The sequence below is a fragment of the Clarias gariepinus genome, chromosome 17 (genome assembly GCF_024256425.1).
Source record: "Clarias gariepinus isolate MV-2021 ecotype Netherlands chromosome 17, CGAR_prim_01v2, whole genome shotgun sequence".
In the NCBI taxonomy this organism is placed as follows: domain Eukaryota; kingdom Metazoa; phylum Chordata; class Actinopteri; order Siluriformes; family Clariidae; genus Clarias; species Clarias gariepinus.
The window spans coordinates 12176108-12203385 of NC_071116.1; the positions used below are offsets into that span (position 1 = coordinate 12176108).

At 37.6% G+C, this 27278-nt stretch overlaps 2 protein-coding genes across 5 annotated transcripts; one reads left to right on the forward strand and one right to left on the reverse strand.

The window, feature by feature from the left end:
• Positions 1-1000: 1000 nt before the first annotated feature.
• Positions 1001-20693, forward strand: supt20 (SPT20 homolog, SAGA complex component). 3 transcript variants are annotated; one of them, XM_053516249.1, is made up of 24 exons: positions 1001-1115; positions 1615-1704; positions 1842-1877; positions 1989-2114; positions 3049-3175; positions 3327-3430; positions 3869-3985; positions 4203-4256; positions 5008-5147; positions 5923-6079; positions 6217-6273; positions 6422-6496; positions 7936-8105; positions 8255-8287; positions 8590-8707; positions 9913-10018; positions 11919-12065; positions 14348-14630; positions 15320-15453; positions 15575-15630; positions 15811-15927; positions 16921-17017; positions 17409-17497; positions 19856-20693. In XM_053516249.1, the coding sequence occupies exons 2-24, from the start codon at positions 1633-1635 to the stop codon at positions 20000-20002; spliced, it is 2562 nt and encodes an 853-aa protein (XP_053372224.1). In that variant the 5' UTR covers positions 1001-1115; positions 1615-1632; the 3' UTR covers positions 20003-20693. The 3 variants fall into 3 exon arrangements, with proteins under 3 accessions (XP_053372224.1, XP_053372225.1, XP_053372226.1); XM_053516250.1 differs by having other exon boundaries at positions 15323-15453; XM_053516251.1 differs by lacking the exon at positions 17409-17497.
• On the reverse strand, positions 20694-27236 carry exosc8 (exosome component 8). Of its 2 annotated transcripts, none has more exons than XM_053516254.1 (11): positions 27172-27236; positions 25370-25406; positions 25181-25244; positions 24853-24926; positions 24730-24775; positions 24537-24642; positions 22448-22493; positions 22253-22349; positions 22040-22160; positions 20950-21051; positions 20694-20827 (listed from the first exon to the last, which is right to left on the reverse strand). In XM_053516254.1, the coding sequence occupies exons 1-10, from the start codon at positions 27186-27188 to the stop codon at positions 20982-20984; spliced, it is 678 nt and encodes a 225-aa protein (XP_053372229.1). In that variant the 5' UTR covers positions 27189-27236; the 3' UTR covers positions 20694-20827; positions 20950-20981. The 2 variants fall into 2 exon arrangements, with proteins under 2 accessions (XP_053372229.1, XP_053372228.1); XM_053516253.1 differs by having other exon boundaries at positions 20950-21056; positions 27172-27235.
• Between the last annotated feature and the right edge of the window lie 42 nt (positions 27237-27278).

Genomic DNA, 27278 nt, shown 5'->3' on the forward strand with positions numbered 1-27278 from the left:
AATAGGAGGACCAGAGGTGGGAATTGGACCCTGACCCTGGAAGTCCAAGGGGACAGTGCTAACCATTAAGTCAACATGAGGTGATCTCTGTTTTAATTGTATAGGAAAGAAATCAGGAAACATGGAATTGTTAAGAACAGCAATTAAAAAACATGGAACTGTACAGGAAAGTTCAGAAAAATATGAAATTATATAGGAATGAAATCAGAAAAAGTGGAAAAAGAAAAAAAAAATTGTGCAGGAGATACTGTAGGCCATAGGTAGTGGTTAGCACTGTCATCTTGCACCTCCAGGGTTGGGTTCGACCCCCGCCTCGGGTCTGTGTGCATGGAGTTGGCATGTTCTCACGTGGGTTTCCTCCGGGTACTCCGGTTTCCTCCAACAGTCCAAAGACAAGCAGGTTCTGCTAATTTGTGTTCTAAAATCGCCCATAGTGTGTTAATGTGTGTATTTGTGCCGTGTGATGGACTGCCACCTCGTACTAGGGTGCACCACACCTGAAGCCCAAAGTCTCCTGAGAAGATAAAAAAGTAGAATAAAAAAATAATTGTACAAGAAAGAAATAAGATAATCGAATTGTACAGAAAATAAAAAGCATGAAACTGTATGGGAATAAAATCAAAAAACATGACATTGAACAGAAAGGAAATCAGAAAACAGAAAATGATATATGTTATTTTGGAGGAAACGTCTCAAAAACAGTGGGAATTTTACATCCATTCGGCAGGGAGGAATGAGAACTGTAAACTGAACACACACTTGATTCTCTCAGCAGCGGGGGTATAAGCGTTTGTGGAGTGCAGCACAATGCTACGGAATCCCAAATACCTCCTACTAGACTTATAGTCAACTATATGATTACTTCTAGAAGCTATTACACTGGTCTTTGAGTTATACCCTATGTAGTGTCCTCAATTAGGAAGTAAAGTGTTATTCGCAACCCATCCTAGATTCAGAAGAGGCTTTGGCCCCGCCTACTCTACTCACCGGAAGTTTGGATTTTGTTGTTACACTGGAAGAAAATGGCTGCTATGAGTTTTTTACATTGAAGGCACTGGAAGACTATTTTTGCTCATTGCTTTGCATTTTCGAGCTGTGAAGATGCGCTTTGTTTGGCAAGTTTGTTATTTTTTATTTGTCCTAATGTAAACTTTAAGCATCCCTCTCCCCGTTTGCAGTGCTCTGTTAACTTTTGCAGCTTTCTTGAAGCCAAGCTAACGGAGCAGCTAGCAGAGGAGGCGCTCATTTAGCGAGTTAGCACTGCTAGCTAACCTGAGGAGTTCGCCTATAGCCACATTATATTATACGTCTCTGCAAATGTATATGTACAGAGTTGACTCTTAACATTCAGGTGTTTTTGCGTCCTCTAGCAAACGGTTCATTTCTTTCCTCTGTAAGTGAACCATCACAGAGTGTTAGTTCTATGCCTAGGTGAGGGGTTAGCTGTGCAGCTAATCCAATGAGCCATCATCTGTTATTTATTTATTTATTTATTTATTTATTATTATTATTTCTTTGCATGTTACTCATGTTGCTGTGGACGGCTTGAGGAAAAAATGCACATCCATTTGGGGACCACGTTTGTAAAGCTGAAATTGCCTTTTTTGTACTTAGGGTTTGAATGGACTGTCAATGGATGTGCCAGTTTTGGGGCAAGGACAGCATCGCCTCCTGTCACACACAAACTGGTGGTGGACCACAATGGTAAGCAGTGCTTTCTCTTGGATAAGACTACATCTCTTTCTCAGCTGCAACCAACCATTTGATATTTTGTGGAGGGTTTATATTGCATGCTGCTGTAAGAGCACTATGTAGCACTGAAAGTTTCCTTTCCTTTGCAGCAACAAGACCTAGAATATGCATTGGATCGGGCTGAGGTATGATGTCTGTCTTGTAATTGCTCGTTTAATTATATGATTTATAATGCACATTTTGATGAGGCTACACTTTGCTTATTAAGTCACTTGTCTATTTGTGTTTTTGTGCAGTACATTGTTGAAAGTGCTCGTCAGCGACCAGCTAGAAGGAGGGTGTCTTCCAGTGGGAGGAAATCCTTGTATCAAAAACTTTATGAATTGTACATGGAAGAGTGTGAAAAAGAGCCAGAGCTGAAGGTTACTTTATACTAAAGACTCAATTTAACACTTGAAACATGCTTTTAACAGTTTCATTTCAGTTTGATATACACAAAAAAGTTAGGTTGATTAAAAGAGTGGAATGTTTAATTATACTTTTTGCATTACATGAATCTTTCCTATACAGGGGTGAGATGCACTATATGGCCAAAAGTTTGTGAACACTTGATCATCACACCTGTATGTGCTTTTTGACTGTTCCCTTATTGATTTAGCACATGCACTGCTGTTTCAAAAACCACCACTTTTTTAGGAAGATTTTCTACTACACTTTGGAGCATGGCTGTGGAGAAAACCAAAACATAAGTCTTAATATACATAAAAGTGGATACAGTCATGGCCAAAATTGTTGGCACCCCTGAATTTTTTTTTAGAAAATGAAGTATTTCTCACAGAAAAGTAGTGCATTAACACATGTTTTGCTATTCACATGTTTATTCTCTTTGTGTGTATTAAAACAAAACAAGAAAGGAAATTTGACATAATGTCACACAAAACTCCAAAAATGGGCTTGACAAAATTATTGACAGCCTTTTAAAATTGTAGATAAACAAGATTGTTTCAAGCTTATGATTCTCCTTTAAACTCACCTGAGGCAAGTAACAGGTGTGGGCAATATAAAAATCACACCTGAAAGCAGATAAGAAGGAGAGCAGTTAATTTAGTCTTTGCATTGTGTGTCTGTGTGTGCTACACTAAGCATGGACAACAGAAAGAGGAAAAGAGAACTATTTGAGGACTTGAGAACCAAAATTGTGGAAAAATATCAACAATCTTAAGGTTAACTAGTTGAAAAAACCTTCTGACTGTTACAACACGCAGATACTTTAGATTTCTTCCAATAATCAAATTAGAATTACATCATTATGTCCCTAGTACCACCACATTATTAATGACAATTCTTATTCCACAGAACCTTAGAAGAAATGTGAATCTACTAGAGAAGTTGGTCTCACAGGAGTCACTGTCCTGCTTGGTGGTCAATCTGTACCCTGGAAATGAAGGATACTCACTTATGCTCAGAGGCAAAAATGGATCTGGTTGGTATTTTCATTTCTTTCCTCAGAATCCTTGTTAGTTATTGTGCTGTTTATGGCAGATTTTTATTACTCTAAAGAGTTTTAGTACTCTGGAGACACAATACTTATTATTATTAATATTATTAATATTTTATTATTTATTTTAAATCAGATTCAGAGACCATTCGGCTTCCGTATGAAGAAGCAGAGTTACTGGACTACTTGGACGCTGAGGAGCTGCCACCTATTCTTGTGGACCTTTTAGAAAAATCACAAGTAAAATACAACAATACTCTTTTAAAATAACTTCACTTACTGTTCTTTTTTTGACATGTTCCAGATTTGTTAACCCAATCAAGAGTGAATATATTCTTTCCAGTTTTTGACATTACTGCAGTTTTAATAAGTTAAATAACTAAAATAGCAACACTAGGGGTGGACAAGTCGGCAGGTTGGGTATCAGTTTGTTATTCATTTGTACAAATGGTATTACTCATCTACGTATAAACTTTTACAAAGAATGAAATTAACTTTGAAATTTGTATCATGTATATCCTATGCTGGCACAAAGCATTTTGATGCTGTAGTACATGCTCGTCGGTTTCAAATCTCACTTCCTGTGGCACTGCCTGCTCTAATTAACCTGTGATTATTTATGCTTTTGATTTCAGAGAAAGTTTACGACTACTGTACCTAAAAACTTTTTTTTTTCAGGTCAACATTTTCCACTGTGGCTGTGTCATCACAGAGGTCCGAGATTACAGACAGTCAGGGAACACCAAGATGCCGTCTTATCAGAGCCGCCATGTGCTGCTGAGACCCACTATGCAGGTGAGTGTTACGAGCCGAAATGACGGGTAACAATCTCTTCAGTGTTACATTGTACGTGAGATAAAGGAGCACTGCACTCAACTCAGGATAAGTTTTTTTATTTTGATGTTTTTGATCGACATTGACATTGTAAGAAATGTGGTGTTGATTGTTTATAAGCTCAGGCTGTGGTGCTGAGTTTAAGGCTTACGTTGACTCCTTTTTACTTTTATATCAGACCCTGATCTGTGATGTCCATGCCATGACAAGTGATCATCACAAGTGGACGCAGGTAAAAAGCATATTGTCTGTGTACTGTAATCTTATTCGAACAAGAGGATTGAATAATAATAAAAAAATATTTAAACCATCAACACAGTGATATCATAATTGTCCTATCCAATTTAGGTTAAATATATATCTAGTCTAGACTGGGACTTGCAGTTTCTGAAACTATGAACTTAAGTTCAATGTACAGATTGGATAACCTGATTGGATTCGTTCTTGAGGGAAAGGAACCTGAACACGCAGCACTGTAAAAAAAAAAAAAAAAAGATGCATTCAAACATCTATCGTGAGATTTCCTTTCAGCTTAAAAAGGTGTTTTTAATTAAATTTGCAATTAATCTACATTTTTAATCTGCCTGTTTCACACTCATATCTCTACCATTAGCAGCATTCTAAATGTCCTTGGTTATAGTAAATTGATAAGTTATTTGATTGACTGCAGTTCCCATCACTGAGACTCGTAGATATCTGATGCTCTTATATTAGGTTTATGTGGAAGAGACACATTTAACCAGAGTAAATCTTAATGTCAGAAATAGAATTTTTCAATGTTGTAGTTTATTCCAAAAACAACATATTTATATTTATAAACACATCATTAACCATTAATAATTTTCTTACTACACTCAGTACACTGTCATACTTGTATAACTGCCATCTGGTTAAAGGCTGTCATGCAGATATAGATTTACTGGAAAATGTAACAATAATCTCTTACCATTGATCTCTAAGTGCTCTGATGTGCGTGCTTCTAGGATGATAAACTGCAGCTGGAGAGCCAGTTGATCCTGGCCACAGCAGAGCCTCTGTGCCTGGACCCTTCAATCACTGTCACCTGCACTGCCAACCGGCTGCTATATAATAAACAGAAGATGAACACACGCTCTATGAAACGGTGAATTGTGCACTTATTCTAAGTGTGTGTGTGTCTTAGTGATAAGTTTTTATATTTTATTTTTTATGTATTAAAACAAATAACTTGCATTTAGATTTATAATTTTTGCCCCGTGGATGTGCATTGTGTGGATGTTTGTGGCACTTTGTACATTCTGGTCTGTGTGTACATGGAAGCATTTGTTTAAATGTGGTTGTTTTTGTGGCATTGGTGGAATACTTTACATAGCTGCCTGAGAGTGTTGTTGGTGCTAGTGGGAGGAGGGTGAGGGTCAGCAGCCTAAGTTGTTTGTTTCAGGCATGTGGTGCTTTTATGGGCTTTTTATATATATATATGTGTTTTGCCATCACTGCTGCCTTTGTGCTGGTGTTAAAAAAAATAGTCTTGTTTTGTCCAACATTAAGATTAAATTTTTCTTAAAATCTGTTTATATGCATGCTTTGCACTTCAGAAAGCTCTGAAAGCTTGAATAAATGCGTCTCTTTAAGCATTGACAGCAGCTTAAATAAACTCGAATAAACAAAGACCTTTAAGATAGAACTCTTTAGGATACACTAAAGTTGCCATGCTTCAACACTCAATAGTTGCAGTTTGAAAGTTAAGGGATTTAAATTCACAACCCTTTGATCTTCACTAAACTGCCCACTCTCTGTTGTTCATTAAGTTTAATGTATTGTAAAACACAGTATTTAACCGTTTAAAATATTAGTTTATTTTTTATATTATATATTTTTTATTAGTTTAATATTAGTTATATATTTTTTTTGTCCTGCAGGTATTTTAAGAGGTACTCGCGGGCAGCGTTAAACCGGCAGCAGGAGCTGGCAAACCTCCCCACACCTCCTCAGCTTCGGCTGATGGATTACCTGCGCAGGAGGAAAGAGCGGAAACCACAACCTGGTGTAGATCTTAAGATCTCCAAGGCTGGGAATGTAAGAGTCTGATTTATTCCTGTTAGTGTAGAAATGGGCTTTGAGCAACTGAATGATTATACGCGTTGTAGATATGGGTACATGGCAGTACAGGGAGAGATTTAAAACCACAAAAAACTTTTCTTGTTTTCCTACAGTGTGTGGACATGTGGAAACAAAATAGCTGCCAGCTAACTACACCGTCAGAGATCGATGTAAGTTCTCACACACCTCTCCCAGTTGACTTCTTCCACTTGTGTGAGATGTCATAGTGTTTTTAGGGGTTACTTTTTACAATAACACTGATATATTGTATAAACAGAGATAAAATCGGTAGAGCTTTGGCTTTTCATTTGGCTGTAGGTGGAGAAGTATGCTGTTGTGGAGAAGTCAATCAAACTGGAGGATTCTCAGCCACCGCAAGTCTGGCCTGCACAGGTAATGTCTTGCTCATAACTTATTCTAAATTGTTTGTTTTTTTTAAGTTGTAAAAATCTTGAGATTTTTATCAGTGCCCTTAAGTTAACTGTAGTGCTAATTTTGTCAGCTATTTTCAGTTTTAGTCCTAGACTTGGTTCCGGGATGTTATATTGCATAACATAATGTTATATGACATGTTATATGTCATATTTAGTAAATCTTATCTTATATTTGTTTAGTCAAGTTTTACCCTTAAGTATTTTAGTTCAGTTTTAGTCAATGAAAACATAATGTTTTTTCAATAATTATTATTAATTTTGTACTGTACAGTTATGTTATTTAATTTTAATTCTATATTTTATTTTATTCTTTCTTAGTTAAATTTACCCTCTGCTTTTCTTTTCATATTTATTTTTCTTTTTCATAGTCTTTTATTTAAAGGTCACGGGCAGTTGTCTAAAGTATTGTGTATGACTGTGTATGTGACAAATAAAATTTGAATTTAATTAATCCTACAGTCAATCTAGTCTAGCCAAAACCATTTTTATAAGGGTTTTTACAAAAAAAATCTTAACATTTAAAATGTATCTTTTCAGCTAATTATATTTATATCATGACAACTGCTGAATGTCCATATTTTTTAACTACAAAACAATAGGAGTAGTATGGACAATACAGTGTTTTGAAAGTTTTTTTTTTTTTTTTTTTTTTTTTTTAAATAAAGTTGCACACTTGGATTGTTGTATGGATAGTTCCTATGGGTCACAATCATTTGCTAAACTATTAGCTTAATCTGTTTGTCAACAGTTTACCTATAAAATAAAAAGAAATACATCACATCATAGTTATGTTAACATGTGGTAACATAATTACCACAAAGAGGCTGTAAAACTGGGTTATTTTGTGGTATGCCTTGATGTGTCTCCTCAGGTTTGTGGCATTTTTCACAGCACATGTGTGCCCATACTGTTTTCCTGCCGATATTACTATACATCTGCTTTTTTCTTTGGTTCAATATAAAGAACATGGGCCCAAATATCAGCTCTTTTCTTTCAACCGAGTTATACTGCTGTGATGACGAAGAGTTAAAGATGACTGAGCTTGTAACATCCCGTTACTATGTGACTCGGGAAATACTGCTGCTTATGCCATAATAAATAAACACTGTATCGCAGCAGATTGTGACGAAAATTATATGTTGATGAAAATAAATACAGATGTTTAATTAGTCTTAATTTTTTTTACCACATTTAGTTTCGTCTTTTTTTGTCAACAGTATTGCATGTTGATTTTATCACTGTCACTGTTCATTGATATCCAGGATGTCTCATCATCTCGGTTTAGTCACAGGAAAAAAGTTTGTCAACAAATATTTTTTTCTGTCATTATTTTCTTTGACGAAATTAACACTAGTTAACTGAAAGATTGTTCCATTGTGGCCTTTTTTCTTCATACAGGACATTAAAGACGACTACATTTTTGAGTGTGAAGTGGGTGGTCAGCCTCAGAGGACAAAGGTCACCATCTTTCAATCTATAGGTGACCCGCTGGTATACGGAAAAATCTACAGCAGCAATGACCCAAAGGCAGACGAGGATGTGTCTGACCTGCACCTTATTCATCCACCGTAAGAGCCTGCATTTTAGACTTAAGAGGAGAAATGTAGAAATTAACTGCGTCAATAATCAATAGATTATCTGCTACTTTTTCTGCTGATGTGCTGGTTGGAATATTCCTTACTTTATGTTTTACTTTCTTTTCCTTTATCCTTACCAGATTTCTCCTAGGGTCAAAGGTTGATGCTGATCGGTAAGTACAGCAGCAATATTTGCATTTTATTGTCTAGGTCACATAATTCCATTGTATTTATTGCGATTAGGGCTTCAATTAGCAACCGCGGCCATGCCCCCTCCAGCACAAAGTAGTTGCACCCCTAATTGTGATGCTTGATGTCTGGTTGATTTGGTCTTTCATTACACTTGCATTATAAATGTTCCAATGCTGTTTCATATTTCCACTCTTCTATGTCTTATACAATATGTTTTTATTTAAGCATACTTTGTGTATCTGATAGGAAAGTACTGTGGTTAAACTCCTTCTCTGTCCATTAGGTTTTTGTCCCAGTACAAGGATGTTTATGAGACAGATTTAAAGTGTGAGGTGAAGATATTGCACAACTCTAGCAACATGGGAGCCCAAAGCCAGCTTTCTCCGGCAAGGGAGACAGAGGTGAGTCACAGAGTCAACAGCTCTTGTGCTATTTAATAAGCCTGTCATGATGGCTCACTTAGTTGTAAAACATGCTTAACGAAAATTTCATGTAAATAAATATTCACCAAATGATGATCAGAAGCAAAATTTACTTGACAGGCTAACATAAGGAAGCCTAAATGCAGAAGGCAGTGACAATGAAAGCTATGCATTTTAAAAATAATATAATAGTTAATAATAATTTTAGGATAAAATTAAGTATATTTATACTGTGCTTACACACATTAGCCATGACATTAAAATCACGTGCCGTCTAACTCGTCAAGGCATGGACTCGTCATAGACTCTGAAGGTGTGCTGTGGTGTCTGGCACGTTAGCAGAGATTAGCATCAGATCCATTAAATCCTGAAAGTTGGTCTCCATTTATCTAACTTCTTCGTTTCTCAGAAGAACATGACTGACTCCTTCATTCATCAGAAGCTTAAGCAGTGTGAGATCTGGGGTAATTGAAGGCCAAGTCAACAAATGGGACTCTTTGCCATGTTCTTTAAACTGTTTGTGAGCAAGTGTGCCATGGAAAATTTTTCTGCTGAAAGATGTCACTGTCATTGGGGAATACTGTTGCCATGAAGGGATGTACTTGGTCTTTAAGAATCTTCTAGGTGTTATGTGTCAAAAGTAAAAGTCACATGAATGCCAGGACCGGAGTATTACAGTGCCTCCACCAGCTTGCCTTTTCCCCATACTGCATCCTGATCCCGTCTCATCCCCAGGTAAATGAAACACCCAGATCTCCGACTGATGCAAAGGAGAACGTATTGGTTGCCTTTTTTGCCCATGACCCTGTTGCTGGTTAGGCGATTGTTTTTTCTTGGACACAAGACCTGCTGTTTTAGAGATGGTCTGACCCGGTTGTCTAGCCCTTACAATTTGGCCCTAGATTTTAATGTTGTGGCTAATCTATGAATATGTATAATTTATTTAGGGAAAAAAAGGTATAGGTTTAGGACCAGATATGATATCAGCTACTTGATTCATAGCCTTTATCTGTTTTAGAAAGCATGTTATGACTGTTGGTAAAGTTGTGGATCACAGTAAGCTTCACTAAGTGAAGCATTTTATTCTAGAATAGGAGAACAATTGTGGTTATATGCGAACACGCATATGGCCTTCTCATAATATGGATTACTTATCTGTGGTGGGTTTGTTTGTGTTGTGTAAGGTGGATGGCTTTTCAGCATTGGTTCAGTCCTCGGTTTTGGGAAAGGGAGTTAAGCACAAACCTCCACCGATCAAACTGCCCCCTGGTTCTTCCACCAGCTCCTCAGGTAAACAGGTGTTTATGGAGGACATGCAGTTATGTGGATCTTAAAACATATGTGTTTAGACATGATTATTTTAATGTATATAAGGGCCCATTGTTTTTTTTTTGTTTTTGTTTTTTTGTATAGATTAGTTGAAAAAAATTATCAGAAACAACCTGAATTTCATATTTTTAAGAAAAACAACATCCATCATGTTACTAATGTTTTCCATTACAAGTCTTGGATTTAATTTAAACTGGTAAATTAAGTATATGTCAATATATTTAAACATCCATATGTAATGTAAATGTTAATACTGCCAACGTATATGTTAAAGCAAAAATGTCTAAAATAAATCTTTCCAGCTTCATTCTAACATATATAATGTTTAAACCATCGCATCATAATAAAATTCTGTATTCATAAAATTGTCATTTAACATCAGGAAATAAGAAAAAAAATGTACAAAAGGCATTTGAGCTTACGTTATACCTGGTATAAATTTCATAAGCTATTGATTATTGTCAAGTGCGACATTATATTACTATTACTTAATAATAATAATAAGCTCCCAACAAGGGATCGCCACAGCGGAATATCCAGTCCACACGACAACTTGGCACAGGTTTTTACGCCGGATGCCCTTTCTGACGCAACCCTCCCATTTTATCCGGGCTTGGGACCGGTACTGTATCCAGTGGCTGGGGTTTGGGCACTGGCTGGGGATCTAACCTGGGCCTTCTGCATGGCAGGTGAAACACCTACCACTGAGCCACCAGTGCCCTCCACGTAGGCTGTTAAACTGCATACTATTAATTTCTTTAGGAATGACAGCACCATCTTGTAAATTAATCAAATCACATTTATTTTCACATACAGTGGAACCTCGGATTACGAGCATAATTCGTTCCGAAAGCGGGCTCGTATTAAAAAACTAATTTAATTTTCCCATAAGAAATAATGGAAACTCAAATTATTCGTTCCAAAGCCCCAAAAAATAAATACATAAAAATAATTAACACAAAATATAAAGCAAAAATAAAACAAATTAACCTTTTTTTTAAAAAAGTCAAAAGAAAACCCAACAGATAAGTGTTTTTGCTCACGCTGTGTGTGTGTGTGTGTGTGTGTGAAGCCCCTCCCTGGATTTTTAAACTTCTAAAGAGACTTTATTACACACTAAACCTTTCTTTTTTGAATTTCACAAAAACACACATTATCGGAAAGACTGTTTTGTCTGAAAAATTAGCAAGGAACATCACTAATGACACTCGTGTGAGCGCTTAATAAAACAAGCGTAAAATAATAAAGTAAAACAAACAAACAAATTAACCTGCACTTTACCTTTTAAAAAGAATCGCGACAGCAGTGAGAAAGAGAGAGCAAAACCATTGGCTCAGTTGTGATCATGTGACGCTCAGCAAAAACAAGAAGTGCATGCGTGATACATGATGAAGAATGGGTGCTCGTAAACCAAGACTTTTTTTTTTTTTTTTTTTTTGGTTTTTAATAAATTAATTAAAAAATTTAATAAACATCTTGCGGAACGCTCGCAAACAGCGTTACTCGTAATACAAGGTTTCACTGTATTAATTTCACAAGTTTCAGTAGTATCCGGCTTGTAATGTATGAGCTTCGACCCAATATGTAATCAATATTCGATTATATTAGTGTGAATTAGTGTAATTTTCCTTAAGAATTTCTCTTAACTATCATTCCTTGCACCCTGAGTAAATTTTAAAGTATACTGTGTAACAGAATGACCACCTGGGATTTCGGAGGTCTTATACAACTTAGAGGGGAAAAAGTCTGGAACGACGTGGGCACTTATTTTCTCTAAGAATCATTTATTCAGGTTCAGTTTCTGATGACTGTGTTTTTAATGCATGGATGTGGTGTTTCCCTGTCCACACATTTTTTTTAGGTAATCCTTATAGTACACAAGCACCCAGTGGTCATCTGAAGTGTCCAACCCCTCCCCCCAGTAAGAGCCAATCTCTGTCGCGGAAGCACTCCATGGAGCTGGGCCAGGTGGGCCTGCTTTCTCCTGCTGCCCTCTCGCCCAAGCAAAGTGAGTCTGCTGTCTCTCTCTTCTACAACACCTTATACCTGTCTGAAAAACTATTCGATTTTAAAGCAACTAGTTGAGTGTACCAAACTAGTAAACAAAACAGATTTTGTCATTTCAGCTAATGTTACCTTGCTGATTCATTCTCCAAAGTAATTCCCCAAAGTAAAATCACTTATTAATTAAACATAACACTGCTTAGTTAGCAATTGTAATAACATGCTAAAAATGACAATTTAATCATAGACTTACAGTGGTGTGAAAAACTATTTGCCCCCTTCCTGATTTCTTATTCTTTTGCATGTTTGTCACACTTAAATGTTTCTGCTCATCAAAAACCGTTAACTATTAGTCAAAGATAACATAATTGAACACAAAATGCAGTTTTTAAATGAAGGTTTATGTTATTAAGGGAGAAAAAAAACTCCAAATCTACATGGCCCTGTGTGAAAAAGTGATTGCCCCCCTTGTTAAAAAATAACTTAACTGTGGTTTATCACACCTGAGTTTAATTTCTGTAGTCACCCCAGGCCTGATTACTGCCACACCTGTTTCAATCAACAAATCACTTAAATAGGAGCTACCTGACACAGAGAAGTAGACCAAAAGCACCTCAAAAGTTAGACATCATGCCAAGATCCAAAGAAATTCAGGAACAAAAGTAATTGAGATCTATTAGTCTGGTAAAGGTTATAAAGCCATTTCTAAAGCTTTGGGACTCCAGCGAACCACAGTGAGAGCCATTATCCACAAATGGCAAAAACATGGAACAGTGGTGAACCTTCCCAGGAGTGGCCGGCCGACCAAAATTACCCCAAGAGCGCAGAGACAACTCATCCGAGAGGCCACAAAAGAGCCCAGGACAACATCTAAAGAACTGCAGGCCTCACTTGCCTCAATTAAGGTCAGTGTTCACGACTCCACAATAAGAAAGAGACTGGGCAAAAACAGCCTGCATGGCAGATTTCCAAGGCGCAAACCACTTTTAAGAAAAAAGAACATTAAGGCTCGTCTCAATTTTGCTAAAAAAACATCTCAATGATTGGCAAGACTTTTGGGAAAATACCTTGTGGACCGATGAGACAAAAGTTGAACTTTTTGGAAGGTGCGTGTCCCGTTACATCTGGCGTAAAAGTAACACAGCATTTCAGAAAAAGAACATCATACCAACAGTAAAATATGGTGGTGGTAGTGTGATGGTCTGGGGTTGTTTTGCTGCTTCAGGACCTGGAAGGCTTGCTGTGATATATGGAACCATGAATTCTACTGTCTACCAAAACATCTTGAAGGAGAATGTCCGGCCATCTGTTCGTCAACTCAAGCTGAAGAGATCTTGCGTGCTGCAGCAGGACAATGACCCAAAACACACCAGCAAATCCACCTCTGAATGGCTGAAGAAAAACAAAATGAAGACTTTGAAGTGGCCTAGTCAAAGTCCTGACCTGAATCCTATTGAGATGTTGTGGCATGACCTTAAAAAGGCGGTGCATGCTAGAAAACCCTCAAATAAAGCTGAATTACAACAATTCTGCAAAGATGAGTGGGCCAAAATTCATCCAGAGCGCTGTAAAAGACTCGTTGCAAGTTATCGCTAACGCTTGATTGCAGTTATTGCTGCTAAGGGTGGCCCAACCAGTTATTAGGTTCAGGGGCAATTACTTTTTCACACCGGGCCATGTAGGTTAGGATTTTTTTTCTCCCTAAATAATAAAAAACATAATTTAAAAACTGCATTTTGTGATTACTTATTTTTGACTAATAGTTAAATGTGTTTGATGATCAGAAACATTTTGTGTGACAAACATGCAAAAGAATAAGAAATCAGGAAGGGGGCAAATAGTTTTTCACACCACTGTACTTCAGATTTATGTGCATTTTTGATACACTATTGTCATGCTTGGTAAGATATTTTGATTAACTTCTCATTATTACTTCAGAGGTCAGATTAACGCAAAATTAAAAGTTTATCGCTATTATTCACAAGAAGCAGTAAACATTTGCCAAGCAATGTTACGAAATGTATAGGGCTTTGACATACAATTTGTGTTCTATATAAGATTTCTTGTTATACCATCTTTGGTTAAAGATGTGCAAAAAAAAAAAAAATTCGGTTTGTTTTTAGAAGCAACATTATACTCTTAGGGAAAACATTAGGCATATTAATTTGCTGAATGAAACATTAATGTTAAAATATATCCCTATTGTAAATAAACAAACGACTTGTGGTTCCAGTACTTTTGGAAAGGACGGTGATCCTAATTTGACCCAACCTAATCTGTTCTCAGGATCTGGAACACCCAAGCCGTCTACCCCCACACCAACGAACACCCCATGCTCAACACCTCATCCAGTGGACATTCAGGGTGCTACACCCTCAGTCACACCCACCCCCCAGGACACGTCTATGCCCCAGCAGCAGACTTTGCTTGCCCCCTTCTCCCAACAACAAATGGCGTTGCCGGTCATGACCATCCCTCTACCCACCTCCATCAGCACAGGCACCACTTCCTCGCAGGTCATGACCAACACTGCTGGCCTCAACTTCATCAACGTAGTTGGTTCTGTCTGGTACGACCTTCTGCCGCCTTACTTTGTCATACCCTTACTTTCTTCAACCTTTTATTTGCCCTGTCATTAAAGTGGGGACAGACCTTTTTTCTCCCTAATTCAGTCATGTCTAATTCCCACCTGTCATGTTAAGACACTCCCATATGAGTGACATCTACCACCAAGGAGAGTGTAGGCTAACATGTGCTTCAATCTTTTTGAGCTATCACTCGCGCACTATTAGAAGCACCGTAACACACACTGAGGAAAGGGCTTTTCATTCTGCATGTGTGAGCTTACAGAAGCTCATGATTGGGCAGCACCATCCCTCCCGCCTGAGAGCACGGCCAGTATGTGCTGTCTATGGCTTCGGCATCATCCAGGAATTGAACTTGTGACCTCCGGATGAGCACTTAACCGCTGCACCACTTGGGAGCCCAAGTGGGGACAAACTTTACAATTTTTTATATTAACTTCCCTAGTCATTTCATTTGTTATTGAATTTGATTTATTTACAACAGCAACTACATTGAGGTCAACACCTTATTTAGCATGGTGCTTAGCTATTTTAGCATTTGTGCTTAATTTACATATGTATTAATTGTATTGTATTAGTTTATTATTATATTATTTTATAATTACATTATATTACCTTAATATACATGTTAGCATGTTTTTTATTTGTGTGCGTCTGTCTGTGTGTGACACAGCAGTCCCCAGACTCTAATCCCTGGCTCTAATCCCATGCTGGGTTGTAGTCCTGGAATAAACCTGAGTGGAATTTTACCTTCAGGAGGCCTGATGCCCAGTGCACTTCCTACCATGCAGCCTGCAGCTTCTGCAGGTATCAGCTTCCCATCTCATATATGCTTATGCTAGAATATCTGCTGTAATTTAGCTTAGGTTTGCTTAGTGTAAACACTGCATTTTTCTATTAGTTTATTTTCTGTGCTCATGTCCTACAGGTGCACCTTTTGGTCTGAACAACACCCAAAGCTTAAGGCCACTCAATCTTCTTCAGGTGAGACTGCTTGGGGTCAAAGCAGGCCTTAAAAGAGCTGTTTAATTTTTATTTGATTTTCATTCATCCCATTTTTGGAAAACATTTTGAAGACGAATATATCATTTAATAAAATATTAATAAAATAATGGTAGCACGAATAATCTGATATTCTTCCACTTTCTTTTCCCTCTGGCTCAGATCCCCGCTACGCCACTGATTTTTAACTCTTTACAGCAACCACAGATTTCTCAGTTCTCTCCCCAACAGCAGAGTAATCAGTCAGCTACTTCCAGTCCTCAGCAGCAGAACGATTCGGTGAGCTGGACACACTTTTAATGTAATGCATACACACACACACCACACACACATAGGGGTGGGCGATATAACCAAAATCTTCTATCACGGTAGAAGCAATTTTCTACCTCGATAACGATATATATCTCAATATAGCAATTTGTATCTGGAAATGCATAAATAAAAATTCAAACACAAAGAAACTGTTTTACATAATGTAATTTAATTAAAACTGTGAATTGCTAAGGTTTGCCGCAATTTATTACTTTGACTATATTTGTTTGGATGCTTGGATTTCAGAACCGCTTGCTAAAACAGTGCACTTGCATACCTTGCAAATCACGTTCGTCTCATTCGTATCACTTTTCTTATACCCAAACCAATTCCACACCACAGACGATGCACCCCTTTTCTTTACAATCTCCTCGTTGTTGGTTTCGTCACATGTAAGCAAACTCACTGCTGCTGTACCGTCTTCTTCCATTGTCGAAGGTTACTGTATGTGAAGCCAAACACATCAAAAGTGGGACGAAACCGTGGCACCCGATTGAAACAAATATCTGCGCGGCCCAGTGGACAACATAGCACGACTAACTGGATAGCGCAGAGATGATGTGGTTTATTCACCATCAGCCCGGTAGATCCAAAATTGCATAGTAACTGCCAGACTTGCTGGATAATTATGGTACAGTAGTTGGTTAAGTTATAAGGTTAAAAAAAAATATATAGATTACGAACAATTAAAGACACAATATGACAAAGTTTATAAATGCCGGACCATCATGACCCTGTGTGCTTCTTCTTCCAACAGTCATGTGATTACGTGTGATCATAATGCGATTAATACGATTTAAACTGTAACTATTTAACTATGAAACGTATTGTTTTGTATTCAGACGTATTTATCTAGACTAACACCAAATAATGAGACAAATTATCTCATTAAGACAATGTTTGCCAATATTTATTTATCATCTCAAAATTATTACAAAAATAAAAATTTTCTTTAAACAGACTGAACAGGGACTGACCGCTGAGCAGGGCCTTGCAGCACAACAGACGGCTGTCATCAACCTCACGGGTGTGGGGGGATTTATGCCTTCACAAACAGGTGTGTATACACACAAAGTTACATCTAGATCTAGTGTCTCATTTTCTCTTTCCTTAATGTTCTCTGTAACTGACATATTTACACTGAAAAATCTTTCTAACAGGCACTAACACGAACAGTAGGTGCACTAATAGTTCGCCGATAATTTTTGTATCATACCACACAGCTCCATCGGGAATAAATGAATGCAGTTATTTCTTACATTGATTCTTTCGATCAAGTGTTTAATATACATGAGGAGGATGCCAATTCCCCAATTTCTCTGCTACATTCTACGTTTTGTTTTCTGTTGTTTTCTTCCCTCTCTATCCTTCATTCCTCCCCTTTATCTTCACTTTCTCCTCTACATTTTCCTGTCCTCCTCCTCCACCTCCTCTTCCTGGCATGGTAGTTCTGTCCCAGCTGGGTTGTGGTCTGGAGGGCTCTGGGTCCAGCCTGCCGTCCCCGAGGCTCCAGCAGCAGCACCAGCCACAGATCCAAGTAATGCAGCAACTTTGACATTATCTACCGATAGACATCTTAATACCAGGCTGTTGGCTTTAATACTTTCCCCTTGCTTTATGCTGATGCTTATTGGACATTTTATTGTTCAAAGATTCAAATAATCAATGAGTAACAGTAGTTTCATTTGGCAGAAACAAAATGTGCATTTAGTTTTATTTTTGTCTTCAACAACAATCTAAAGTCTTACCTTAAATGGCATGAGTCTTGTATGTAAGATGTCTATGTATCTATTGTTTAGAATGCCTAACGCTGGACAGCTTGCAGCATTTGCTTCTATGATTCATAAACACGCTGCTAACTTTTCTATAGTTGCTCCCTTAATTTTCTCTTATAATACTCTATAACATTAGATTGTTTATTTACTCTTGACCATATATGTTTTTAATGCATTAAAACTGTTTTCTAATAATAATTCATTTAAGTACCAATCAGTGAAGTGCCTTTAAAAAAAAACAGGTTTTCATTGATTGCTATTTTAATGTCTTCGTATGAGAAAGCAGTTATTGGTTTGAAACAGCTCATTATTAAAAACCCAACTATCAAACAAAAACTAAAAAGACAATAAATTTATAGTGGGATAAACCAATCAGTCGTAACTTTAAAACCACCTGCTGAATATTGCTGAATCCATGTTAGTTCGTGTTAGACACCCATAACCTTGTCACTACGTCACTACTTGTCCTTTTTTGGGACACTTTTCATTAACCAACACATACAGGAAAACCCTACATCACCTGCAGTTTTAGAGATGATCTGACCTATTCGTCTACTGATCACAATTTCGTCCTTGTGACTAAGATCCTTGTACTTTGTCCTTCCCCCAAACCCTCCACTTTTGTTGGTTTTAATAGTATACCTGATTGGTGTAAATGTTAAGGCGTTTTGTAATTCTGTTATCTTACACACATGTCTAAATACAGATTTGTGCTGCAGACCTCCCAACATGTACACATTTTGTTTGGGTGCTCCGCATTTTTGGAGTGGAGTAGACTGGTATGAGTTGTCATCAAAACATACACCATTTTTCTTTTTATAAAATGTCAGATAAGCCAATTCAGAAATCATTGTTCAATACCACACTGGAGAGTTCACAAATTCCTATGCACTTGTCACTCACAGTATGCTCCTCCCTTGTCATGTCCTGGCGGTGAACTCCAGTTTAACGCTTTTATCAGCACTAAAGCCACTTCACTTTTCTCTCAAGGTAAATAGGCAGATGTGTCAAATGCATTACGTCATTATGTCTATCTTTGATTTAGCTAACAACAGACAAGCTTATAATTACCACTGAAAACCAAATTGGTTCTTGTCTTAATCTCATCAATGCTAAATAAGTGCCCACTGTCTTGCAACGGTTGCGGTGTTTAATGAATTACACTTTTTGCCCATTACCAGTTAAGTAAATGTGACCCAGTCTGTGAAAATCAAGCATTTTGTGACTTACTGTTTAATTTATAGTTAATTTTGTGAAGCATCCAAAAGACAAATTGGCTCCTCTTATTATTTGTTACAGACACAAAAACATTCATTCCCTCAAAGGTCCTGCCCATCCTGCCCTAAAATGGCTGCCATTTAAAACAAAAAACCCAAATGCAACTAAAGTAAATGCATTTCCCATGTGTAAATGAAAATGTATCATTGTAGCATCATCATTGCCCTGTTGTGATCATGTTATTGTTTTGATAGAAGGTAATTAATTCAGTCTAAAAATATATATGGTTCTTTTTTTGGGGGGTTTAGACTTTGTATTATCTAGCTATATAACTATCCTTTTAAACTTGTACTTCATAAAGAATACCATTGCTATGGTAGGAGGATGGGAAAGTTCAACCCTACTCTTTGCTAGCTCTACCTCCTACAAAATTAAATCATTTGGCAGTTGCTGGTGCTGTTTATCATTTTCTGTTTCCTTTATCTGCCTGCACCCACAGTCCTCTAGCCTTCATCTTTTGCTCCCTGCTCTTTCTCTGCTTCATACAGCTTCTGCTAATTCAGTCACTTCAGCCATTGCCTTTTTGGAAATGCAGCAATGTTAATTGGTGTCTCCTCTCACAGTAGCTGTGTACAGACTGCTCTGCTTTTTGGTCAGTCAGCTGGTACGGATGTGAACATTCAGTTTGATAAATATCAAGGTTAACGGTTAGAAAACATTTATAATAGTTTATGATAAATAGAAAAAATTAAGCAGTGTAAGCTGTTTTTTTTTTTCATGTTCTGCATCCAGTCCAACTGATGTGAATCAGCCTTTCTGAACGTTGTTTAGAGATGGCAGTCTGTGAGGGGAGACTGTAATGTTTTACACAAACTCAATGGTTTTTCTTCCTTTATTTACAGTTGCAATTCTTGCAACACCAAATGCAGCAGCAAATGGCTATGGCAGCGGGGGCGGGGCCTCAGGCAGCTCTGCCACGGCAACATTCCGCCAACCAACCAAGAAGTAAGAGGAAGCGCAGCATGCCCCAACCCCTCCCCAAATCATGACCACTGACCTTGCCCACACACCAGGACACACACATCATGAGGAACACACTGTGCTTGGTCAGCCTTTTTTTTTTTTTTATTACCCTGACTGTGACGACACACGTTTTTTTTTTTTTTTTTTTTTTTTTATACCCTTGACTTTGTAGCTAAGGATGTAACATATCCACTTATCCAACATATTTTTTTGAATAAGAACTTTTAGAGCTTGGGACATTTATCAAGGTCATTTTTAAAAGAAATATATAAATTAAGAATTCTTTGAGAATTCTACATGGTATGCTCTAATTTCTCTCCTTGCTATCATCCTTTTCTATTGAAGGCTTTTGGCCCATTGTAAAGAGAATCATAGTGATGTGCCTGAAAAAATTCCTGCTGGTCTATTAGTTTTGTGAACAAAACTCTTCTGCAGCTGGACATGGAGTAGGGCCATTGAGTGATGGGCCTTGTTCTCCCAACATGCAATTGTGTGTGCGGTTTTTCTACAGCACATTTTAAAATGTCATTTTGTTGTACTGAAGCTGCAGTTTATGTATATTCTTATGAGTGGAAATTCAGGATCAGGGTGTGAAAGACATTTCTGAATACTGAGGCAGAAGTTTTTGTAAATGGTCTTTGTCAGCAGTTTTATTGTTATAAAAAAAAAGAAATTATATATTGACAGTGGAAAAAATACAACTTTTAAATAAGAAAACCTGGCTCCTTGCAATTATTTTGATGACTTTGTGCTCTTAGAGACTTTGTCAATGAGTTTGTTGATCTCTCGATTTCGGGTCACAGCTCGACTTATACAGTCCTGCAGCTTCTCTGCTGACAAGGAACTGCCCCCTGAAAGAAAAATCACAGGATACAGTCTATTTAAACTTAAGTTGTAGTATGTTTCCAATTCTGTTGCAAATCAATAAACAAATTGTTTACTATGGTATTAATGTACTGCAGAAAAAAAGAACCTGGTTTATGGAAAGCACAGAGCTGATCATCTTCATCTGTGACTACAGTTATTAATGCTGTAGCCAGACTTTCTTCTTCTGTTGTTGGGTCCACTATAGTCACTGCGCTGCACGGAGAAAACGGACAACACTGACGGTACAGTATACGTTGCCAACGGAAAATTCCCAGAAACTTTTCTACATTTTATGGTTCACACTCATCTTAAAATAGATTCATATCCTTTTTTCCCCTCATCATTCTACATGAAATACTCCAATTTCAGTAAGTTTTTAAGTAAAAACAAGTGTTTATAGTTTAATTATTAAACAAATAATGACTGATATCCCATTTAAATAAGTATGAAGGCCCCACAATTAGTATTCAATTCAACTTTATTTATATAGTGCTTTTAACAATGGTCAATGTAACACAGTGCCTTTACAGAATCGAAAAATTTTGGAAACAGAGGATTTTGTTTCTCATGGTCTGAGAGTTCTTCAGGTACTTTTTGGAAAATCTCCCAGCTGGCTGTCATGTGCCTTTTAATGAGGAATAGCTTCTGTCTGGACACTTTACCACAAAGGCCACAAGGGAACTCAGGATCTCAATTATAGTGACCCTTAAATTCTTGGTTACCCTGCTGACCAAGGCTCTTCATTATCGATTATTCAGTTTGGTTGGAAGCCATTCCGGAAAGACTTTTGATTATTCAAAATAAAAAATTCAAGGAATCAAACCCGGGCCCCGAAGGTGCAAGGTGATAGCCACTGTGCCCTACCCTTCCCCCCCCTCCCCCCCTCCCCAATATAAAATAAGCTAAAATTAGTGATGCCCTAAAACAGGTTTTGCTTATATAATGGAAAATAATGTAATTTTTAATAATAATGGCAGCAGTAGTACTAGTTCTACTAATAATAATATGAATCAAATATATTTTTGACTAATACTACAGAATTATATAGTATCTAATTAAAATTAATAGTTGTGCAAGCTGTGGTATACAGTACTTAACTTTACAAGGTTTAAACTTTACTGTTAGGTGGTACATTGCAAGTTTCTAAAGTATAAGAAATAATGAATAACGAGTACCAGAAACTATATTAGACTTACTCGTCGAATACTGCGAACGATGAGGAAACAGGATGCTTGTTGATCTGCAGATGTCTCTTCTGCTGCACATCAACTTCGGCTAAATCTGTCTCTTTGTTGATTGTGACTTTAGGAAGTTGTGCTGGAAACGACAAAAAGACAAGCAGTTACACATTTTACTTACAAGTTCCTCTTACAATGGAGGTACAGTATAATATTTTAACCACAGCTTACCATTTTTTAATGCTGCCAGTAAGGCTATGATGGAGGCATCGAGCAAGTTTCCATCATAGTCTAAACACATGATATCACAGTACAGGACCCAGCACAACTGCAATGTAAGGACAAGTTCTGTTCAGTTCTGGAAGGCTAAGACCAAGGTTTTTTTTTAGCATATGAAGTATATTTAACAGTATTTGTCCCTCCTACCTTTGACTTCTCAATGCATAAATCTTCTTTCTTTATAATGTTAGAACTGCAATTAATAAATATTATTGTTAGATCATTTAAAAAAATGTAATTGCCATGGCAAATATTGTATTGTCAATATACAGTTCAAACAAATTATTCCTGTGCTAACAGTTTTGAGGTTTCTTGGAACTCATATTTTTTTCCTCTCAGCTACTATAAAGTAATTTAATTACTTATTAGGGTATGGCATCACACTGTGTTCAACATGCAAAGATCCTTATAATTAGCAAAAAAAAAGTTGTGGTATGGGTCAGAAAAATGTGGCCTCATTTATTAAGATATTATTACCATCAGGAGATTTGACCTTAAATTTAAGTGTATTAATTAAAGATTACAGTAATCATATGTGGCGAAATCACAGTCAATCTGACCCTCGGTACATCAGGACTTATTTGTATGATATTGCTTAATTGATTATAAAAATAATACTGATGTTAATCTTTACAAACAAGGTTAAAGTGCATTATGATTTCAGGGTGTCATGGGAGTAACATTTTTCATTCTATTAGCAGCACTCAATTACAGCCATGGCCAAAGCTTTGAGAATGACACAAATATTAATTTTCACAAAGTCATCTGCTTCAGTGTTTTTAGATCTTTTTGTCAGATGCTACTACGGTATACTAAAGTATAATTACAAGCAATACATAAGTGTTGAATGCTTTTATTGGCAATTACATTACATTTAGGCATTTGGCAGACGCTCTTATCCAGAGCGACTTACATTTTTTTAATGTCATTACACATCTGAGCAGTTGAGGGTTAAGGGCCTTGCTCAAGGGCCCAACAGTGGCAACCTGGTGGTTGTGGGGTTTGAACCTGGGATATTCCGAACCGTAGTCCAATGCCTTAACCACTGAGCTACCCCTGTCCTAACATTAAGTTTATGCAAAGAGTCAATATTTGCAGTGTTGACCCTACTTTTTTTTAAGACCTCTGCAATTCACCCTGGCAGGCTATCAATTTACTTCTGGGCCACATCCTGACTGATGGCAGCGTATTCTTACATAATCAATGCTTGGACCCTGTTTATTTGGTTTGTCCATCCGCTTCTTCAGGGACTGACCACAAGTACTCAATGGGATTAAGGTCAGGGGAGTTTCCTGGCCATGCACCCAAAGCCACTTAGTTCTCACTTTTGCCTAATGGCAAGGAGCTCCATCATGCTGGAAAAGGTACTGTTCGTCAACCAAACTGTTGTTGGATGGTTGGGAGAAGTTGCCCTCAGAGGGTGTTTTTGTACCATTCTTTATTCACATGGTGTTCTAAGGCAAAATTGTTAGTGAGTCCTTTTAGTTGGCTGAGAAGCAACCCCACACATGAATGGTCTCAGGATGCTTTACTGTTAGCATGACAAGACTGACAGTAGTGCCACAAACAATCGGAAACAGCATTCATCAGAGAAAATGACTTTACCCCAGTCCTCAGCAGTCTAATCCCTGTACCTTCTGCAGAATATCAGTCTGTCCCTGATGTTTTTCCTGAAGAAAAGTGGCTTCTTTGCTGACCTTCTTGAAATCTATGAAGATGAGCGATACCATCAGTCCTGTGTTCAGGCCAACAGTAAAGCATCCTCAGACCACTAATACATTTTATAAGCCTGACACTTATGAAATGTTTGTAATTATACTTCAGTATACCACTGCTTGTTATTTTGCTTCAGGTTAACATCTGACAAAAATACACATTATTGTATGTTTTTTTTTTTTTTTTAAAGGGCCACATATACTGTAGAAAGGTTTAGTAACACATTTCCATATGTATAGAGATTTTGTAAATCTTTCTTAGGATAAAACTGTGTTTACATGCCTATCACTATTTTATTATTAATTACACTTCTCTTTTTAATTAATGGCAAAAGTGTTAGTTCTCTATGGTGCAGATTAAAATCAAGCCCTTCCATATACTTTTTTATCATCAATAAAGAAAAATTATATCATTTAATTTCCCTCACAAGCAAGTATGTTTTGTTATATATTTTTAGCTCATTTTGTCTGCGATTTATGCTCATTTTTTAGCAAACGATTTACTAATGCAAGCTGCTTACTCATCGATGACGTCAGCGATGAACTGACTGGCCACCTGAGCCTGTTCTCCAGGGGGACCAGGCCGAAATCTTGACGAGCACAGAGGAGGAAGATCCACATTTGGAACTGTAGCACAAACAGTCAGTTTAAACTTTATTCAACAACTTAAAAAAGAAAAAAAATTATTAAAAACAATGATGCAATCACTCTTACCAATATATCCCTTATCAGGAGCATCAGCAGCAGGCATGGCCAGTTCCTGTATGAAAAAATAAATGGAATCAGTAACAAGTTTTTAGACTATTATTTGTCTATCAACTACAGAACGCTGCTTACTGCTTTTATGCCACAGATGACGGTGGTGTTTCCAATCTTCACCAGTGCTGAGCCATCCGCTGTGTTTATAGACCCTGGGAAAGAAGCACAAAGAAAGAGTTTTTTTTTTTTTTTTTACATAACAAAAGCTACTGTAAGTTAATATGAGCCCAGTATTTATAATAGATATATCTACGTAGGGTATATTTTACTTAGGGTACCTCTGCATTTACTCAAGTACAGGATTTATGTCTTTTTCTCACCACTTCTGGACACTAATTATGTAATCTTACAACAAAAGATGCTGGCATTTCAGCATCAATTATAAAATTGCATCATTACTGCTCACCAATGTTTAGTGTTGTAGGTCTGAACTCGCCCAGCTCTCTTCCATCTGGTCGACAGTTTTCTTTCTGTATAGAAAAAAGGACCTTATATACCCGCAAACTGGACGCTACAGGGGAAACATGAGCCACTTTCTGCTTGATGATTCAAGTATATAAAACATGCAGTGACGGGTCTGAGCTGCGGGACTTACCAAAAAACTTCTGTGATACTCCAGTGGCTCTGCTGTCCTGGAAAACCAAGCAGAAGATTAGCTTAAATAGTTGCCTTTTTTTGTTTCTCTATAAATGTTCAATGAAATATTGATCCATTTAAATGCTAGTCTGTGAGAATTATGCTGCATTCAAACATGATTTTCCCACCCAAACAACCATCTCTAAGGTTTGGGGAGAATGGTCTAAAAAGAGAAAATACCCAGTGAGTGACAGTTCTCTGGGTGAAAATGTCTTATTGATGCCAGAGGTCAGAGGAGAATGGCCAGACTGAATTGAGCTGATAGCAAGGTAACAGTAATTCGAATAACATCTCATTACAACAGATGTAGGCTGAAGAGCATCTCTGAACATATAAGGAACAGAAACTGAGGCTACAATTCACATGGGCTCAGCAAAATTGGACAATAGAAAGTTGAAACATTGCCTGGTCTGGTGAGTCTCGATTTCTGCTGCGACACTCGGATGGTACGATCAGAATTTGACAAACAATACGAGTTCACTGTATTCACGTGGCCTACACACGATCACCAGATCCAAGACAGCACCAACACCTGGGATGTGCCGGAACAGGAGATTCACGTCATGGATTTACAGCTAACAAACCTGCAGCAACTGTGTGATGCTAGCATAGAAATATAGACCAAAATCTCACAGGAAGGTATCCATCAATTTGTTGAATATATACCAAGAATTAATGCAATTCAAGGCAAAAGGAGTCAAACTCCCTGCTTCTGGCCAGCATCCATGTTTATTTCCTCTTTATAACAGAAAAGCTTGAAATGCATTTAATTCCGAGCTTTGAATTGAAACTTAAAAGGTAAATTGAAATCATTTCATTTCTACCTAAAAAGTGATGCATCAGAGCTTTCAGGTCTGTAGTGCTTTCTGGATCTTCACAGTCCAGAGCTTGCTTTCTCCCCTATTTTTACACTGGATTCCCCAGTGTACCCAAATGACTGAGTGATACAATTGCTTTGGCTTTTAGGAAACCCTAAATCTTGATGGTCATAGTGAACAGGACTTTGGAATCTCGAAGTTTTAAAGGAAATGCTTGTACATCCAGTGTGACTATTTTTTAGGTTAAGACCCGCTACTTCAGCTTCGCACATTCAGCTTGCACCTCACGGGTCTGGGTCCAATTCCCACCTCGGGGTCTGTGTGCATGAAGTGTGCATGTTCTCCTCATATTTAGGTGGGTTTCCTCCAGGTTCTCCAGATTCCTCCCACAGTCCAAAGATATGCAGATTAGGCGTCCCAAAATTGCCCATAGTCTGTGAATGGTGAACGCTCCTACCATGGTCGTAATAAAATTAATTTAGTTGGACCCTAGTTGGACTACAGAGGTTCCTAGATGGACGCTGATTTGACGTCACATGCGAAGTTCAAAAGAACTCAGAGTTGAGGAGACCAACAGGAGAAGGAATTCCAAGTTAAGGGGTTTTCTTAATGAGTTAAATCATTATTCGTTACGTTTAAAATTTCCTCCACTCCAATGATTATATGCAACAGTATTACCAATGGTCCCAGTAACAGCCAGGCTAACTGCTGACCAATCACACCACCAACATACTCTACAGTAGTACATCATGCCTGTGTACATTCACCGTGTCGCACTTGTGTGTTACTTAGCTAGTAAGCTGGGTTGCTTTACTGCTTTCGATAGTTATATTATTCAACTCTACTCGCTCTAATATCCAGAAAAGTCCGTTATAATTAAGCAAATCGCAAAAAAATGTGCGCGCTCGCTGTCTACGCGTGTTTAGATCAGGACTGCACTTACTTGAAACCAGCCGCCATGATGCATAGAAACCCCACGTGCCAACGCTCAGTGACGTCATGACGTGACGCGGGGTAATCCTGCTACGCGAACTCGCCGCCATCTTGAAT

Coding starts and splice junctions, on each gene's coding strand:
- supt20 (XM_053516249.1), top strand. CDS start 1,633: ATGGATGTGCCAGTTTTGGGGCAAGGACAGCATCGCCTCCTGTCACAC. Junction 3,176..3,326: donor CAGAGGCAAAAATGGATCTG/GTTGGTATTTTC, acceptor ATTTTAAATCAG/ATTCAGAGACCATTCGGCTT. Junction 8,106..8,254: donor CTGCACCTTATTCATCCACC/GTAAGAGCCTGC, acceptor TATCCTTACCAG/ATTTCTCCTAGGGTCAAAGG.
- exosc8 (XM_053516253.1), bottom strand. Junction 24,643..24,729: donor TCCTGATAAGGGATATATTG/GTAAGAGTGATT, acceptor TTTGTGCTACAG/TTCCAAATGTGGATCTTCCT. Junction 21,057..22,039: donor TCGTTCGCAGTATTCGACGA/GTAAGTCTAATA, acceptor TTCTCCGTGCAG/CGCAGTGACTATAGTGGACC.